At 38.1% G+C, this 21,020-nt stretch overlaps 1 protein-coding gene across 1 annotated transcript in view; it reads right to left on the bottom strand.

Annotated features, from left to right (window-relative positions):
• The window catches only part of LOC125241423 (synaptic vesicle glycoprotein 2C-like), a 64,227-nt gene extending 58,940 nt beyond the window's left edge, over positions 1 to 5,287 (bottom strand). The window contains exon 1 of the mRNA XM_048149907.1: positions 5,036 to 5,287. Within this exon, the coding sequence (XP_048005864.1) occupies positions 5,036 to 5,051 (16 nt within the window). The 5' untranslated portion in view covers positions 5,052 to 5,287. The remainder of the gene's footprint in view (positions 1 to 5,035) is intronic.
• Positions 5,288 to 21,020: the final 15,733 nt, after the last annotated feature.

The following is a 21,020-nucleotide window of genomic DNA, read 5'->3' as shown; positions in this document are numbered from 1 at the left end:
GGGGTTAGTTTGTATTGTAGATAGATAGCCCTTCAGGCTTACTTGCTTAGGATCCTGATAAAGTGGTTTGATCAGGTCAGGGGTCCTATTCCACATCGCAAGTTCGTACCCAAATCAGGACCACTAATAAGGCGTAGTATTTTTTAATATTTATTTCATGTATGTTTCACTCACTAACTTTTATTCTAAAAATTTCTTCATTACGTCATTAACTTTCTCACATATAACTTTCTAGGCCTAAATCTGATAAAATACTCTTCTATAACACTATATTATTATGCTACAATAACCTTTATTCTTCTTTAAAATATAAATAAGTAAAAATTTAAATATTAGTCAAAAATACAGCTGATACTCATTAAAGGATCTGTGTTATTGCGGATCACATCGAAGGGTTCTACTTATTCACGCTAGACGATCACAAGGCCAAATTTACGGGATATATTTAAAGGGGGGTTAGCTATACTGTTGGTTAGTCAAGTAAGTAAGTAAATAAGTAAGGTGAGCGGAGGATTAGTTACAACATCACAGTTTTTCTTAAATTTACAAATGTTTTTATGTACATACATAATATTCTCATAAATATATTGACAATGCACTGTCATTATATTAATGTCCTTAAACTTATCTCTAAGTGAGTCTCTATGGTTCATTTTGTATATTGCTCGAATAGCCCTCTTCTGCAGAACAAATATGGTTATATATGGTAGGCGTGCTGTTCAGTGGATACATGTAGAATTCAAGATCATAGTGTAATAAGGGAAAAAATGGCTTAGTTATAATTGCCCTCCAGTCGAGATTTGCCCCGCTGTACCTTATGTAACTTGAACAGGTAAATTTTTTTGGTCAATTATACATTAGATTGGTCTTCATAATATTTGCACTAACATCCGAGTCAACTCAAAATTTCCATCATTAACAAAACAACCATAAAATAAACATATAAAAGCCGCTAATTCCTAAAACCATCTGTTTCCAGTTCATACAAGTCCAATCCATATTTGCCGCAATGTTTTTTCTGCTCGTTATCGAACGCCTAACAAGACTGTAACAGCGACGGATACAAAAATAATGATGTGTCAAAAGGTGCCCGTCTAGCATCGCGATTTTACCCAAATGTTTCCATTACATTGCGCTCTCGGTTAGCAAAACTCATGCAAGGTTGACACAAAGCGCGTAATCTATATCAGATATGCGCGGGTGTTCGTTTCTATAGACCTGGACGCGCCATAGTTCCCTTATAACATCGCCTTGGCATTGGTGTCGGACTGTCGGTATGTTATGCAAGAATAGAATGAGAGGACCTTGCCCGTTTGTTGTGAGTTTACCTGATACACTGATGTATTGTTGATAAAAATAAGAGTAAGAATCCGATTCTTATCTATAACACTTTGGTACGGTTTCAATCTGGTTTTGATAGGACCCAGATAATTGCTCTTGGTGCAAAATTCATTATGCAACCCGGCTTGATAAAATTCGCAATAAATTTGCACCAGTTGTTAAGGAAATCACCGAAAGCCGCTTTAGATGGTACAGATACGTTAAAAGACGCAACGAGATCACGTCGTACAAATCGCACTAAACCTGCCGAAACAAAACAGAGGCAACGGCCGCAAACCATCGACTTGTGGCCCATTTCTCAAAACTGAAATTACAAGCGGAAGTCTCTTTCCAACTTCTCATATTAGACATTGACAACCACTTGTAAATTGTAGCTTTGAGAAATGGGCCCCTGGGGCCCGTTTCTCGAAAGGTAACAAGCCTTGTATTACAAGTGTGTTTCCATGACAACCCATACGATTTGACAAGTTCGCGCACTTGTAATACAAGGCTTGTACCTTTCGAGAAACGAAGATAAGAACAGAACTCAAGGAAGTCCAATTGCCAGAATCGACAACCCAAGCAAGATACAATTTCTTGGAGCAAATATGTGAGGAGGCCCGACCCCAAGTAACGGGAACAGGGTACGTAACCGAATGGCACAAACGCTCACGAAACGAAACGCTCGTAGATATCTATCTCCTATCGCTCTTGCGTATTGGCGCGACAGAGCCAGACTACCTTTCGCGGCGTTTCGTTTTCGTTTCGCGTCGCAGAAACGTTCGCGAAGGAAGAAAAAGGTGTAAACCTGATTATGCGTGGTAAAGTACTTAAGTAGAAATTATAAGAGAGTGTAAATTTTATAAAATTATCATCAAATTACATAGCGATCTAGCAATCAAGGCAATGATGACCATGAACCCTCAGACTGTCCACCATGTAAGGTTTTGTGTAGCGCTAAGTTCGTATTTTGTCCAGAACCGTCTGGTTGATATCGGCTAACCCCGAATACGCAGCCGATATCGCGGTGATTCAACCCGTGTTGTGGCGGGTGTTATGTCAACAATAACACTACTTGTTTACTGTGCAAATTGATAATTTGCTCAGTTTTAAGCTTTTGAATCTATATTGAACAATAACAAGAACTTACAGGTGGATCCTGCAGAGATACAAAAATATGATCAGACACATAATCGACTAATATGTGGTTTTAAGTTTTTTATTTGCTATCCTATGTGTTATGTTAGTATGTCACTGGTAGACGAAACCGAAAAATGACAAAGTAGCTAAGCGCAGGGAAAGTTATTTTCGGCTGAAAGAAAAAAAATACTCGCAGTCTAGTTACTCTACTACGTCACACGCTACGAGTGTAGCCTGATTTCCCTGATCGTAGCGAAAAACGCCTACAAACAATGTTGGTGAGAGTACAACGTTGACTATTCGTGGCAAACGAAACGATAACGATAACAAAAACCGGCCAAGAGCGTGTCGGGCCACGCTCAGTGTAGGGTTCCGTAGTTTTCCGTATTTTTCTCAAAAACTACTGAACCTATCAAGTTCAAAACAATTTTTCTAGAAAGTCTTTATACAGTTCTACTTTCGTGATTTTTTTCATATTTTTTAAACATATGGTTCAAAAGTTAGAGGGGGGGACACACTTTTTTTCCTTTAGGAGCGATTATTTCCGAAAATATTAATACATATTATCAAAAAACAATTTTAGTAAACCCTTATTCATTTTTAAATACCCATCCAACAATATATCACACTTTGGGGTTGGAATGAAAAAAAAGTCAGTCCCCACTTGACATGTAGGGGGGATACCCTAACAAAACATTTTTTTCCACTTTTTATTATACCACTTTGTTGGCGTGATTGATATACATATTGGTACCAAATTTCAGCTTTCTAGTGCTAACGGTTACTGAGATTATCCACGGACGGACGGACGGACAGACAGACATGGCGAAACTATAAGGGTTCCTAGTTGACTACGGAACCTTAAAAATTGATTAATGAATAATGATTAATTATTACAATAAAACTATTTGAATATCTGTATGCAGCGTGCAGCGGGCCCTGACAATAACATAATTTATTAGATTAAACTTTGCATGTTGAGGAAGCTGTAAGCTTATAAAATAAACTTGTAAAATAAACAATATCCCATTCACCCGTTAATTGTTGTATACATCCAGGAGGCTGCACGACCAATTGAGTGTAGCTCTCAATAAAGTTTATTAACGCATCAATAACGCTTATCTATCGACTGTTACGTATTTTTATTTGTAACTAACCCTTTAACTATCGTGATGCGAATTTCTTTTACAACTTTTACACCTAGGTTTTATATGGATGTGGAATAATTGTGGAAATATTTTTTTTCCATTCGTAGTCTGCGAAAAAACAGAGTATTAAGTAATTCGTATCACAACGTGCTCTTGAAAGCAGTATGTTACATTACAAATTGGTATGACATCAAATCTTTACTCGCCTGCTGGTATTCGAGTTGGGTCGTTCAGTAAGTAAGTCTCGTTTATGAGCAAAATAAAAGAATAACGAGCATTTGACCACCCGAGTTCATAATTTAATAATTTATATTGTGTGAAAAATAGGAAGTAAATGTAACTATGATTTATTATTCAAAATCGCTGAATAAATGTTACGGTCAATTTGCTCGTATCACAGGACCCGCTCGGTATCTACGCCTAAACCCACAGCGCAAAAACAAACTTTTGATTAAAATAATGCGATAAATTCAAGAAAAACGCGAACGTTTTAAATTTCAACCAGACGGTGCCAATACTACATATAACGGCGGCTCTGCCAGAGCTTCCGATGCTTCTACCAAAACCCGTGTTGTGTGGATGTCATATTCTCACAAGTGTTGCGTGAAATAACATTTATGTGCGTTAGAATCATAGGTGCGCTACGATATAACAACAGAATGTACGAGTACAGATATGACCTATCTACATTCCAAAGTTTTGCAAACTCGCTGTCTTTGAACCCACACCCTTCAACTTATCTTATCCATTGGCATTGTTTTTGTTTTCCTTTTAATTTACGCAGTAGCATTAACCTCCTTTTTTATCGGTCGGTTATTTTAAGAGCAAAAGATGTTTTCTTCTTTAAACTCTAATGTAAAAATAGAAAACAGCAAATAACAAAAAAAATAAAGAAGTATTCAATAGGTGAGTGTGTAATTTGGGAAATAATTAATAATGACAGATATGACAGGAATAATGACTCTTTCTCGTTGGAATTTAAAATATAAACTTTTCCGAAAAATTTTGCGAAACACTGCTGTAAAAATTTTAAATAATTCTTGACACCTAATTTGGGTGATTAAAGTACCTTCAAATAAGCGGTTACCGTAGCCTCCAAACGCTAGCTACATCTATTACAGTATGATACGTGCGCGTTGTCTAGCTTTTAGTTCGATTTGATCCCAAAATTTTATCCGAAAACTTTTGCATGAAAAGTATGAATTATATTTCAAATTTTCTGCTTCTAATATTATTAATAGGCATGTCATGTTAAAACCACCAACTTTTAAAAATTAGTGGTAATAAAAAGTCATAGAAAAAATTAAAACAATATTAACTTCTGCAACGTGCACAGAATAGACGCCAGTTCTCGCGAACGTTCTAAAAAGTTCCAAGAATAAAGACTATGATAAAAAAAATACTATAATTTAAAAAAAGATACATACCTCCTTGCTCTTCCATTGCACTAAACACAAAATCACAACACTACTAAAAAACTAAACTTAAAACCTAATATCACACCTGAATAAAATAAATTAAAACAACAAATGTCACTCAACGTCTTTTCAATTTGAGTCAAAAGTTTATCCCATTTGTTTTTAATTTTATTTTTTTATTTATTAGTGAAGCTTGAGTCGTATTTTGAACCTTGGCAGCATTGGTCAGACGTGTGACGCGAGCGAGGAATCATTGGCAACTGGCTTGACCGCAGCCGATTTGTTATTACTAGTATCTGTTCGTACGAATTTTCGTACTGACCATCGCATACTGACCATAGTGAATTAAGAATAAGTAGTAGGACGACTATTTTAAAAAACAAAAAATGTTTAAGACACATTGTGAAAGCATAGAGCAACCAACCAGCAACAGTCAGTTTATACAAAAAATATATTTGGATTTAACACTTTAAGTTCTCGCGCTTTGTACACATATTTAAAGTCACACACAGGTCGAACGCGATTAATTAACATTATTTTTACCTTTTTTCCCAACGTTTCGGCCAGGTTGCACTGGCCGTGGTCGCGGGAGGGGAAAAAAGGTAAAAATAATGTTAATTAATCGCGTTCGACCTGTGTGTGACTTTAAATATATTTGGATTTATCTAACAATCAATATCGAATATTGTCACTACATATACTAAATAGGTTATTTGGAATATGTATGATAGAATATGTTAAATTAGGTATTTGGTACATCTTCGTTTACGTTCAACCCCTTAGTTGCTAAAAGTACCTCTGGAATTTGATTAGTTTCATGTGCTCTGCCTGCCTCTTCTAGGAATACAGGTGTAAGTTTATGTATGTAGTATAACTACATATGAGTTTAGGACTTCTTAGTACTCGTAATGGGCATATCTTTATATTCTTGTCTGTTTAATTTTTCATCCAAATGTGGGAATTTTTTACTTTTTCTACTCAGAATCATGAGCTCTTTCGATTCCGCAGGAGACAAAAAATGTCTCACAATTTTTTTCCACTGAGTTACAATTTCTCATACAACTTGCTTGGTCGTAACTCAGAGGAAGACAAAAAATGTACCTATGGAAATTTTGGGACATTTTTTGTCTCCTAGCAGAATCGAAAGAGCTCATGATTCTGAGTAGAAAAAGTGCAAAAATTTCCAGAAAAATAAAAAAGTGAAATCGACAACAAAGTAAAAATATGCCCTTAATGGTATTAATTGTTATTTGTAATCATCCAGTAGATAACTGTCCGTTATTACATTGTAGTGTAGTTCGTGTAAAGACAGCCACAAATGAGGACGCCTAATAATAAACTTTAATTTCACACTTTTATTTATAGCGAGTTAATGGACCAGCGAGATGGCCTGACGATGTTTAACTAGTACAGTTACGGGCGATAATATAGTTACGTTAACGGAGTCAGAGTTAATCGTAACCAGACATAATTTATCTTATACTTTTAAACGAGCAATTCTTGTATATTTATTTATTTACCGACGATCTCGGAAACCGCTCTAACGATTTCGCTGAAGTTTGTTATGTGGGAGTTTTCGGGGGTAAAAAATCGATCTAGCGTAGCCTTAGATCCCGGAAAACGCGAATTTTCGAGTTTTCATGAGAGTTTAGTCGTTAATTTCGCCGCGCGCGCATCGATTCCGCTTAGCTCAGTCTTCGACTTTAATGTAAGATAGATCGTAAAATCCCGGCCATTAAGTTTTTGTTTTTGTCTTTTTTTTTTTTGGTAATTTTTCTTTTTATCTAAAGCCGAGCGCGCGCATCTTGATTGGAAAGGCGCCCGTGGTTCTTAGCTCAGACTCTTACGACGTCCTGTTCACTCTTGTCTAATGTAAATATAGCCGCAGATAGATCGTAGGTGTCAGGTTATCCACCAAGTAAGGATGGAGACCCCGTGCCAGAAATTAATAAGTTTTTGTTTTGTAAAACACCGTCTTTTTTTTGGCCGTTAGCTTCTTGTCGCCAATCATTCCTACTAAAAGAGTTTGGTATTTTGAGCCGTCCCATGGCTGCAATACTCCAGACGTGATATATTAAAAGAAGCTGTCCAGCGTGTGAAGCTCGGATGCCCAGCTTGCCGCAGTTTGTGCTTTAGACTCATAGGTGGGGGAAGAACTTCCAACCGAGGAGTTTTGTCTTGGTACAGGCACCCCAGATAATCGATGTTTTGCCGAAAACAGACACGCGCCTTGACCAGTTGGTTCTTCATTATACGAAACAGAAATTTAATCTTACCCCTCAAGAAAAGCCCTTCAATCTTTCCCCACCTCCTCACCACCACCTCAAAGAATTTTGAATGATTATAAATACATGTGCCTTTAAAATTCGAGTAGTAGTAACTCTTCATGGATCCTGTTCTAACAGTTCCATAGCTCCGTCCCTCTCTCTTAACCTAAACTGAACGGCTTTAGCACTTCATGGTAGCCCCCCTGATCTTCATCAGCAGTTCCACTGCACCTAATGTCACTGTTTTCTGGACGTAAGTGCAAGCTGTTCTTAAAAAAAAAAACCAAAGTCACTGCAGTTCAGATATGAGGAGTTCCGTTCTAACCATCATCAGCAGCTCCACTGCACCAAATGTCACTGTTCTGTACGTAAATGCACGCTGTTCTTATAAAAACACAAAAATCACCATATGTAAGCCTTTCAGATTTCAGGAGTTCCCTCGATTTCTCCAGGATCTCATCATCAGAACTGGGTTCTGATAAAAATTGGACCAATCTATGCATATATATTCAACCGAAAAAAAAATATTCAAAATCGGTCCAGTAACGACGGAGATATCGTGGAATAAACATAACATAAAAAAAAAATACAGACGAATTGAGAACCACCTTCCTTGAGGTTTGGGTGCGGCGGTTAAAAATGGTAACGGAATGGAAAAAACCTTATGACACTTTTTTTCTCCTATTATGATTGAAAGAGCTCGGGAAACCACATAAAAAATTCCAAATCCAAAAAAAAGTAAGGTGGGCAACTTTGAAAAAAAAATGGCCCTTCTTCGTCTAAGACCGTACATACTCTCTGTCAAACAAGTCTGTCAGTAAATAAGAACAAAGAAAACTATATGCATCCTTTTGTTTAGGGTGCTGGAGAAAAGGATACCTATAGTTTACATCTGTCCGCGATTATTTCGATTAAGGTAAAGCGGGGCAATTCTCGACTGGAGGGCCATTGTAACTGATCTATTTGCTGTACGGTCCGGTTTTGGCTGACTGAACCTTACACATATTAATATTGTTTTAAAAGAAATTCTTGCAATGATTGTAGAATTGTTACACAGCGACCACAGCGTAGGTGCGAATATGTATGTATTTTACCTATATAAATATTTATACTGGGGAAACTTCATACAACCCACATAGCCAGTATCTCGACTCGACGCTATGGTCGGTAGGGTAAAAAGTACTTCCTTGCATTATCGCTTACAATTTTTTCCATTTTGCTTATACTTATTGCAAACGTAAACATATAAAAGGCAAGCAAACAACGATCTTCTTACAGCACATTGAATGTAATAGTTTACGGATGCAGGATACTCGCCGATGCCTACTTACTAATACCTTCCCACTGGGCCACCTGCATTTTACACTGCCTAAATATCGATTGCCGACCGATTATTCCGACCCCAATCCCTATTCTTATCCCCGTCCCTATCTCTATCTTTGTCCCCGTCCCCGTTCCGTCCCTGTCCCCGTCCCTCCCCTATCCCTATCCCCGTCCCCATCCCCTATTTTTATCCCTATTTCTATCCCTATCCCGATCCCGATCCCGATCCCTATCCCCACCCCTACCCCTACCCCTACCCCTACCCCTACCCCTATCCTTATCCCAATCCCAATCCCAATCCCTATCCCTATCCCTATCCATATCCCTATCCCTATCCCTATCCCTATCCATATCCCTATCCCTATCCCTATCCATATCCCTATCCCTATCCCTATCCCAATTCCTATCCCTATCCCTATCCCAATCCCAATCCCAATGCCTATCCCTAACCCTATCCCTATCCCTATCCCAATCCCAATTCCAATCCCTATCCCTATCCCTATCCCTAACCCTATCCCTATCCCAATCCCAATCCCAATCCCAATCCCTATCCATATCCATATCCCTATCCCTATCCCAATCCCAATCCCTATCCCTATCCCTATCCCTATCCCTATCCCTATCCCTATCCCTAACCCTATCCCGTTCCTGTCTCTGTTCCTGTCCCTGACCCTGTCCCTGTCTCTGTCCCTGTCCCTGTCCCTGTCCCTGTCCCTGGCTCTGTCCCTGTCCTTGCCCCTGTCAAATTATCATGCTAGGAGGTGAACTTTGAAAAATCCTTTCTTAGTGCTCCTCTAAGGAACTTCCGTGTCAATTTGAAATCTCTTGAACCAGAAGTAAAGATAGAAACTAAAGCTATACTTATGGCTATTTTGGATATTTTAACCCCATTGCACAATAACAGGGGAGAAAATTTCTTTTCCACCTCATTAGATTTAAAAATCGTTGTATTTATCGTGATCAGCGACCCGATAAACCATAAAAACGATACCCATATTGTGTTTTTGACTTTACCCCCTTTGCACCCCTTTAGGGGTCAAATTTTCAAAAAACCTGAAACATGTATTTAGTCATATGTCTTTAGGAATCCTCCTGTGAAGTTTCGAATAAAATAGTCAAACTAATCTTGTTTCCCCATACAAACTTTGAACCCCCATTTCACCCTTTTAAGAGGAGAATTTTGAAAAATCCTTTCTTAGTGCTCCTCTACGCCATATAAGGAACCTATGTGCCAAATTTGAAATCTCTAGGACCAGCGGTTTCGGCTGTGTGTTGATATGTCAATCAGTCAGTCAATATCTTCTTTTATATATTTATAAACCCCATTGCACCACAACAGGGGAGAAGGTATTTCACTTCCGCCTCGTTGGATTTTAAAAAACGTTGTATTTATCGTGATCAGCGACCCGATAAACCATAAAAACGATACCCATATTGATTTTTTGACTTTATCACCCCCTTTTCACCCTTTTAGGGGTTAAATTCTCCTCCCACCTCTGGTGTTTCGGGTGTCCATGGGCGGCGGTGATCGCTTACCATCAGGCGACCTGTCTGCTCGTTTGCCTCCTATCCCATAAAAAAAAAAAAAAAAAAAAAAATTTCAAAAAACCTGAAACACGTATTCAGTCATATGTCTTAAGGAATCTTCCTGTGAAGTTTCGAATAAAATAGTCAAACTAATCTTGTTTCCCCATACAAACTTTGAACCCCCATTTGACCTCCTTAGGAGGTGAATTTTGGAAAATCATTTCTTAGTGCTCCTCTACACTATATAAGGAACCTACGTGCCAAATTTGAAATCTCTAGGACCAGCGGTTTCGGCTGTGTGTTGATATGTCAGTCAGTCAGTCAATATCTTCTTTTATATATTTTTTTGATATTTAAACCCCATTGCACCACAACAGGGGAGAAGGTATTTCACTTCCGCCTCGTTAGATTTTAAAAACGTTGTATTTATCGTGATCAGCGACCCGATAAACCATAAAAACGATACCCATATTGATTTTTTGACTTTATCACCCCCTTTTCACCCTTTTAGGGGTTAAATTTTCAAAAAACCTGTTTCTTATAGTTTTTGAAATCTTAGGACCAGCGGTTTCGTTGCTTGATTGTCACTCAGACTTCTTCTTTTATATATTTAGATGTAACTATACCTACTGTTTAATTCCTATATTTTATCTATGTCTGGTAATGAAATAAACTTTTTGTATTTGTATTTGTATAGTTTTCTTTGTTCTTATTTACTGACAGACTTGTTTGACAGAGTATATAATGTTACTCATCAGCCGGTCTATCATGTTTCCAATTTTATCACTTATCCACGCGGATAAGACAACTGTCACTCACACACTGGCATACTTACCAAAGCGTGACGGATGCTTTATCCACGTGGATAAGTGATAAAATTGGAAGCATGATACGCCGGCAGGGTGGATGATAAACAGGGTCAGAGCTGGCGTCACGGGGTGGACGGCAAACAGTTCTGTTTGCCGACGTCCTTCGCACTGGCCTTGCCTTGGACGGCTAATCGAAATCTGTCTTTAGTATCACTTAATTGCGTATCAGAATTCGGAACGCTAATTTGCTATAAAAATACCATCAGCAGGGCAATCATGGCACGTAAGTGCGATATGACGGCCTGATATTTTATCGTCTATCGCGCGACCATGCTTCCCGTGCTGATGTTTTATCATTTATCGCGCGACCATAATTGCGTGCCAGGTATCAAGAACGATTTAATACTGACCTGACAAAACCCATACAAAAAGGCGTAAGTACCCTGAACTGTATAGACCTTTTAGACTTAAAACTAGATGGCGCTGTTCGCAGCCTAGAAGTGGCCAAAATCATTCTTTCCCCAAATATTTTTGCGTGTTTTTATTTTCTATAAGAACAAATGACATTTTTTTTATTTTAAAATCATGATATCACGTCAATACACATTTTGCAAAAAAATAAATTTGTATGCATCATCAGTGTAGTTATGATAGTATTTAATAGGTGGCGCTAAAAAATCGAGGTACGATTCTTAGTATGAGATATGTAAATCCGTACTTCCATACTAATATTATAAATGGGAAAGTGTGTGTCTGTTTGTTTGTCCCTCTTTCACGGCAAAACGGAGCGACGAATTGACATGAATTTGTAAGTGAAGATAGTTGAAGGCATGGAGAGTGACATAGGCTACTTTTTTCTCTTTCTAACGCGAGCGAAGTCGCGGGAAAAGATAGATATCCTATATAAATAATGCAAGGTATGTTTTGTTTTTGATTGCGTGTCAAGACGTTATTTTACCTTCAAATTACTAGAAGATATTAATTATTTTAGTTTTCAATAACAGATGCAGGATTAGATCTGCGGGCGTAGCACACTAGTGGGATGAACTTTTTTTTTAAATATATTTTATCGCATGCGTTCCTGTCGCACTTACAAATAGTGCGAAAAGGACGGCCTAACGCTATATCGTTTATCACGCGACCGTGCTTGCCTGCCAGGTATAAACTTAAACTGAAATAGATACCATACCGCTGAGTCGTGGCGGCAGAGGTGGCGTAGAGGTAAGCACGTCAGCCGCGACAGGAGGATGCGTAACCGAAACGAAAACGAAACGCCGCGAAAGTTAGTCCGGCTCTGTCGTGCCAATACGCAAGAGCGATAGAGGCAGATATGTACGAGCTTTTCGTTACGTGAGCGTTTTTGCCATTCGGCTAGGGGGCCTGGATTAGTTATCGATTTGATCTGTCAATGACAAAGGTGACGTCATTTTTGAAAGGAATATTAAGATTAGATTCATAACTAAATACAAATTGTATTCTCATTAGACTTATATTGACTGGGATATAGACCGTGATTACCTTTTTGATTTTTGTCGAGCTCCCGATATTTCGACGCAGTTGCATGCATCATGATCGCGGAAAACTGACGAAGGCGGGTGGATGTCAAAAAGGTACTAATATCCCGGTCAATATAAGTCTAATGAAAAGAACCGACCGAACCGAACCGACCGAACTCAAATTGTATTCGGCTTAAAAAATAAGAATGGCTGACTGAAAACACTCAATATTTTTTAAGAAACACTTATCAAAAGCGCTAGTCATTTGACTTGATTTACTCGTAATTTGATATTTTTTAGCGGTTTCACTAAAATAGAGCAAAAACTGATTTATATTTAGTCAGGTTTTCCATGCTGATGGAAAATCAAGGCCATTTAGCTTAGTAGTAGTGGTACCTACCTACTTTTTACTAATTTTGCGTTTAATTAGGAACTAGAAAATATTAATATCCGGGTTCGATCCCGGTAAGGGCATTTATTTGTGTGATGAGCACAGATATTTGTTCCTGAGTTATGGATGTTTTCTATGTATATAAGTATTTATATATTGTATAGATCGTTGTCTGAGTACCCACAACACAAGCCTTCTTGAGCTTACTCAGTCAATCTGTGTAAGAATTAATGTACGTATAATATTTATTTATTTATTAATATTTGATAATTTTGACACATCTAGTTAAGAATATGGGCCAAATTGTTAAGGCTGAGGTTCACAAGTTTTGATCCCGTGTCTAGACTCGATCTTGCTGTCAACGATATTTAAAAATAAGAATTACCTACGAACAAATCAATTATTAACTGTCGACCCAAAAACGACGGAGTATTTTCTGGTTTTTATGTCTGTCTCTCTGTGTGTGTGTGTCTGTGGCATCATAGCTTTCGAACGGATGATCCATTAAGTACGTTTTCACATTATCCGATCCGATATATGGGATGTCGAAAGGATTTCAAAGGCAAAAAAATCAAAGATGGCGGCTTAAATGTATGGGATATCGGTCCTACATCCGATATCGGATCGGATAATGTGAAAACGCACTTAGATTTCGTTTTCTTTGTTTGAAAGCTGAATTAGTCGGGAGTTTCCTTAGCCATGTCTGATGAAAATCGGTTCACTATGTCGGGTTTTTTTTTTTCAAAATTTATTAAATCACCTTATAATTACTTAGTCTTCATATCTGCACAGCTACCCTAGGGCTTTATAAAAATACAAGGGAATGTAACTGACACCATTCAAGAAAGTAATGGAAAATACAGCGCCGCGTGACGCCTGGAACCCATTAGCAGACAAAGGGTTAAGAATAGGATTATTCTGCAATCTGAGTGCTCGGGTTGCATTGACGTCATTATCGAAGACATCTGAGTATCTAAATATGTAAAAGAAGAAACTGACTGATTGACTGACTGATATGTCAACGCACAGCCGAAACCGCTGGTCCTAGAGACTCCAAATTTGGCACGTAGGTTCCTTATACGGTGTAGAGGAGCACTAAGAAAGGATTTTTCAAAATTCACATCCTATGGGTGTGAAATGGGAGTCCAAAGTTCAACGTTTTAACCCTTAAATGCATGAATTATTCTTTTAACGAGATATTAATATATGTGATAGACAATGGTTTTCTGACTCTGGGAAAAATAATAAAAAAAATATTTAAGATCGATTTTTATACTAAATCAGTGTTAGAAGTTAAATAGGCCAAATATTATTTATATAAATATATCGTAATTGATAAGTTTTATTTAAAAGAAATGACTACTATTAAAAAGGTACACTATTTGTGGAACCCCTATGATAAAATAATTAATCATAAAATAATTACTAACTCTGAAAAAATCTGCCCAAATCATTTACTAAAAATCGCCATCATCCAGTTTTTTCAAACTTTTCCGCCATTTTATTAAAGGGTTAATAAGATTAGGTACTTTTAATACGCGGGCGAAGTCGCGGGAAAGGCTAGTGTACTATATAAATGTTTTTCGATTTTTATATTTTGGTATTTTCTGTTTGCCTAAAATACCCACCTTTTAGAGTAAATCGTGCATATGATTTGTACGGGGAACCATCCAAAACTGCCTAAAAATTACTAAGATACATTATTTTCAGTATATTTTTTTAAATTCTGTTTTTCTACACATCATTTCAAATGTAACATGTTGGTGTTTAGTGTGCGAGAGATGCAATTTTTTACGGACAATACTCAACACTCAACATTTTACTTCGTTTCATGACTTGTAGGCTGTGTTTTCAGAGAAAGGAACTAAATACAAATTTTTGGCATAGATATGTGTTAATGTCTGCAAATTGTTCAGGATACTTTTCAATCTTTCATAAATAAAGTGGAAAATCCATACTAATATTACAAAAGGGAAAGTGTGTGTGTCGTTTGTTTGACCGTCTTTCACGGCAAAACGGAGCGACGAATTGACGTGATTTTTTAAGTGGAGATAGTTGAAGGGATGGAGAGTGACATAGGCTACTTTTTGTCTCTTTCTAACGCAAGCGAGACCGCGGGCAAAAGCTAGTGTAATATAAAAGACACATGTTATGTTTTGAACCTAACACTTGGCAAGTTACTCCACGCGGTCGCCGCGTGCTCGCACCAATCAGCATTTGTACAGATTCTTATTAACACTAATATAGAGCTCTAGGGTTGAAACTTTTACTTCTTGAGAATTTCTAGAAAACTCATCACCCTCCTTGCGTTATCCCGGCATTTGCCACGGCTCATGGCAGCCTGGGGTCCGCTTTTGACAACTAATCCCAAGATTTGGCGTAGGCGCTAGTTTTTACGAAAGCGACTGCCATCTGACCTTCCAACCTGACGGGAAACTAGGCCTTATTGGGATTAGTCCGGTTCCCTCACGATGTTTTCCTTCACCGAAAAGCGACTGCCAAATATCAAATGACATATCGCACATAAGTTCCAAAAAAACTCATTGGTACGAGCCGGGGTTCGAACCCGCGACCTCCGGATTGAAAGTCGCACGTTCTTACCGCTAGGCCTACCAGCGCTTTCTAGAAAACAATAATCATGTCCTTTTTAATGCTTGAATGTCTAACGACGGTGATTATATAAAAAAAAACTTTATTTATGCAAATTTTAATAACAACACTAATTCAATTACAGGATTTCACAGATAGAGGTTATCTAACTACGTATACTTGATTTTTAAGAATGTTATTTCATGAAAGTTGAAAATGACAATAATAACTATACCAAGAAGAGAACTCAATGACTATTACTAAACGAATGTAGCTAAAAAGCAAGCGTATTGTAAACTAATCAAACATTAGTCGGACGTCGCCTCTCTAACGGAGATAACCTAAGAGATTTTATGGTGTATTCCTTGGCGATAAATTATTAATTTGTCTACCCTAGCCCATCATCAGTAGCATTGTTAGCTGTTAGATGCTAAGGAACCCTTTGAGCAATAGCCTTTTCTAGCGCCTAATCAGTCAGGTCTACCATTTTTATAGTACCGTAATAAGTGCATCGTTTTTACTAGGCTCAACTATGAGTACTACATATAGTATGAATTTTCTGAGATGAACTTTTCGATTTTGCATCTTCATCATAAGGCCTTTGTTTCTATTATTCACAGATGATTAGCTCAGCGTCTCCAATGTGAGAGCAAAATCTCTCGTCACTATAAAGACCTATCATGATAGCACATGAACGTCCGATTTATTAAACAGTTTGCAGTGTGCAGGTAACTTTTTTTGAAGATGACAAAACGTGTTATCTCCGAAAGGGCTTTTTATGGATTTGAACCTTATTGCTATCATGATAGTTGCTTTTTAACTTGCACGTGCCGTTTAAACGGGATCCAAGGCCTTTGTTTAACAGATTAGGGCAAAAGCGAAAAGTGCATCTCAGAAAATTCATACTAAAATTTATACTACATATAACTAAATCCTTTTGGCAGCCCTGATTGGACTTTGATCACGGTCAAAGTCCACATCCAAGCCTCCCAACTTATTTGCGACTCCCCCATCTCCTAATTACCACGTTTTAAGGCCTATTTTAGCTTATTTCCTTTCACTAATAAGTTGGTACAGATGTTAGATAGATGGACAATCGCAATTCAATAAGAGCGCCCGAGGTATTCAAAAACATCTGTACACGTTTCTGACGCTTAAGGAATAAAGGCGTGTTCAGATGTTTGTGATCACCTCAGGCGCTCCGATATATCTGTTGGCGACTGAACAACGCATCACATAAAATGGCCAAGGTTTCGCTCGCATCAATGAACACAGCGTGGACTTTGCTTTATTGAGATTTGTTCTCGCGATCCACTTGAGTTGCGATGTGTTGTGGACCTTCAAATGTAAAGTTATAAGGGTTATTTAATAATGAAGTACGAATGAAATATTACATGTTTAGATAAATAGATCGTATTTGTAGTCAAGACCAGTAAAATGATTTTAATGATATAAAAGATAAAATGAAAGTTGCAATCATTAAAATATCTCTAATAATTTTAATTTTAGCGGCATTAGCATCCCATAGGAAAATCATATATTTCTTCAATCTCTTTATGGTTCAGCGTCAGAATACAATTTTGTCAGGGAAAAAAATATTTGTTTATTTGGTTTTGTATACTACGTCGGTGGCAAACAAGCATACGGTCCGCCTGATGGAAAGCGGTCACCGTAACCTATCCGCAACTCAAGGAGTGTTACGTGCGCGTTGACAACCAATTAGAAACTTGTACTATCGTATTTCCTTTTTGGTTTTTTAAATAGTCTTCTTATGGTTTTAGCGTGTACAGTTGCGCACAAAAGTGGGCAGACGTCCAAACAGTCGTGTAAACAAGAGCGTTGGACTTTGGCTACCGATGGCTCGCGGGAAAGAATGTTGTTTTGCTTTATCCGATTTGTCAATTTAGAAATGTTGCATTACTATTTGTCATATGTTTAATTAATAATTAGCCTTTGCCCGAGTTCTTGCACGTGGTAGTTTTTTTTACATGTGTCCCTGCACCAATACTGTACACTTTTTCTTATGGGCCATTTTTTTGAAGTTTTTTTTTGGATTTGGAAATTTTTATATGGTTTCTACGCAGCTCGCAGCAGCATCGCGAGCTCTTTCAATCTTAATAGGAGAAAAAAAGTGTCCCAAGGTTTTTTCCCATTCCGTTACCATTTTTTCATACATTTTGTATGGCGGTAACGGAATGGAAGATCTGAAAAATGTATGGAAATCTTGGGACATTTTTTTTCTCGTGTCAGGATCGAAAGACCTCGCGATTCTGAGTAGGAATCGCGTAAAAAATACCCATGTTACAAAAAAAATGGGGTGGACAACTTTGAAAAAAATGGCCCTTATACTGTGCTAATAGGCAAACGTTTTCACAGGTCTTCCGCCGGTCTCCGATCACTTAGCAATCGCAAGATGACTGCAGGGGTCGATTTTTGTATTTCAACCATTCGATTGATAAATAGCGTTGCTCATGCTTATTCCATAATTTTTAGAAATGTAGAGTCGTAAAAATTATTATTTCTCTCTCTCTCTCTCTCTCTCTCTCTCTCTCTCTCCCTAGATGCAGATATAGATAGGTCGTATCACCATTTTGGTCTGATGGTGCCTTGGGTAATCTGTTATGCGTGGAAGAACGAATATTTATTGACACAATGATTAACCTTCATTGAATTCCAAAACATCATTCTCATTGAAACTAAAAAACAAATATAAAAACAAATATTTGGAACTGCTAATTCCCGAATTACCTAACAACGTCCTCTCTATGTATTTTGTGCATCATGCAACTTTATTTTCATTTCTCATGGTCAAGTCGTTGTAGTTATAGAAAATGTGCAGAAACTTAACTTTTTCGCGTAATATTTCGATTTCTGAGCACATTTAAGGAGCCTGCAACGCGCAAGTAACATGTATTGAATTACTAACTTCTATAGGATACTTATTACCAAATACATATGTAACTCCGTATAGACAGATAAAGTCTAAGAAAAAAACGTACCTCAGAACCATACAGAAAAAGGTACGGTGGCGATACACCTTTAGGGGACGCTCGGCTAGATGGCGCTAATATTAATATTTGACATTTTAACACATATCATGACCACCCGCGAGGGCCCCGCCACTCAAGGGTAAACTTTTTCTGTCATTTTATCGGTCGGTATCCTTGCCACTCAACAGCTTTTTATTTCAAGTCCGGCTCCCGGTTACCTGCCTCTTTACGTGCGGTCGGCTCCCGGATTTCGCCACCTGAAGGGATATCAAGCTAAGAATATGGGCCAAATTTTCATAACTGAGGTTCAAAAGTTTTAAGCTTGTGTCGAGAGATGGCAGTCTATGTACTGTGATTACACATTTTACTTTGGCAGTAACTCTCTATAATACTCGATCCTCTTTGATATTACTAACAGCTCAGGGTGGCTAGCCGAATGGCACAATCGCTCACGAAACGCTCACGAAACGAAGCGCTAGTAGATATCTATCTCTATCGCGCTTGCGTATTGGCGCGACAGAGCCAGCGGCGTATCGCTTTCGTTTGGCGTCGGAAAATGCCATTCGGCTACGGGGCCAAGCGAATGGCCGCGAAAGGTAGTCTAGCTTTGTCGCGCCAATACACAAGAGCGATAGAGATAGATACCTATCTACTATTAGCGTTTCGTTTCGTGAGCGTTTCGTGAGCGCTACGCAGAGCTACGCACCCAGTACCGGCAGTACGGTTGTTTGCCACAAGCGAGCCACTCCCCAGCCACGCCTCCGCCACGCAACTGCGACGCAACGCAGAGTAAACATGGTCGTAATGTGACACCGTTCATGTTTACTTTATTTAGCGTGTTTACAATAATTGTAATTGTTGTAACTGTTTTTGTCAACAACTACGCTACTGGTTTTGCACTTGGATTTGCTTTGATTTATATTACACATACATAAAGGGGTGCAGAGCACATTAACTACTCAAGTTACAGTGCCACTCTTGGCAAAAAGGGGTTGAAAGAAATCAAATTGTGACATTACAGTGACAGGTTGCCAGTCTCTCGCCTAGGCCACAATTTAACCCATTTTATTTTGATTTATATCATAACTTATTTTTACTAGTCCAAATACGTTTAAGAGGGCCTTCCGCGAATGCAACGGCTGTGGAATGAGCTCCCTGCGTTTGCGTTTCGAGTTTGTCTTATGAAATAATTGGAGCATAGATATAAGGTTGTTAGTTCCCGAAACCAAAAAAATTGAAATGTTACAACTAGGTATAAGTATACAAATACATCAAAAACGGCACAAATGTATACAGGTTTTTTTATACTACGTCGGTGGCAAACAAGCATACGGTCCGCCTGATGGAAAGCGATCAGCATAACCTATGGACACCTGCAACTCCAGGAGTGTCACATGCGCGTTGCCAACCCATTAGAAACTTGTACACTCCCTTTCGTGTAGGTACTTAATACAGCAAAAAGGAGTGTACAAGTTCCAAGAAGGGTTCGGGTTGCCGACGACTCAAAGGACAATAGACATAGGTTTTAATTTTAACATAACTTTCAAAAAATATTCTGACAGGAAAATACCAAAAAAAATTAAGCTTCCATATTGGGCACAGTGTTTTACTGTTGACGAAGCCAATTTTTGCTACGAATGTGCGGCCACACTCGCGGCAGGTCAGAATATATCTCTCCCCTCCTATATACCCCTCCGATATAGTTGTAAGTAAGTAGCCACAGGTGGTCTGGCTTTTAGCTCATCGCACTTAGCGTCGAGTTCTGTACGCCGCCTAGATTCAAACTGACTTAACCATGTACTTATTTACAATTTATATTAGTAACTACCTCAGACCTAATTACCTACTATTTTCCATTAACCAATTTTACAAAAAAACATTATTTTTTTTAATAGGCATTATAGGCAACTCTATTTTTCTATATATTTATTTAACAGACAAACAGACAGGCAAAGTCAAACAGACATCAGTAAACATGCCGCATGTGATCTGAAACCAAGATCACATTAACACGATATTTATGTAAATATTTGAGGTTTGTATTAATAATTTCCCCTGCTGTGTACGGGCACAATCGAATGTTGAACATGTTTGCGGAGCCAGATATAGCGGGGCGTAGTGAAGAGAGAAAAGGCAGCCAGTTATATACAATGCTTTACCTAATTACGTATACTTAAATAATAAATAAATAAATGTTATAGGACTTTCTTACACAGATTGACTGAGGCCCACGGTAAGCCCAAGAAGGCTTGTGTTGTGAGTACAACGATATATATAATATATAAATACTTATATACATAGAAAACATCCATGACTCAGGAACAAATATCTGTGCTCATCACACAAATAAATGGCCTTACCGGGATTCGAACCCGGGACCGCGGCGCAACAGGCAGGGTCACTACCGACCTTACCTACATCTGTATCTACAGTATCTAATTTTGTTCGCAATTCCAGTTGATCTTTTTATACCACATGACAAACAGGTATACAGTTATTATTTATTTATCGTATGGCATTACATGTCACTGCATTATACAATTAAAAATTAAACCTAAAAGTCTTAAAATAGTCCACGGCTTTCCCAGTTAAGGTTTTGAGC

The sequence above is a fragment of the Leguminivora glycinivorella genome, chromosome 2, assembly GCF_023078275.1.
Source record: "Leguminivora glycinivorella isolate SPB_JAAS2020 chromosome 2, LegGlyc_1.1, whole genome shotgun sequence".
Taxonomy (NCBI): domain Eukaryota; kingdom Metazoa; phylum Arthropoda; class Insecta; order Lepidoptera; family Tortricidae; genus Leguminivora; species Leguminivora glycinivorella.
Note: the sequence above shows the minus strand (reverse complement) of the source record. Positions and strands in the feature narration are given on the sequence as shown.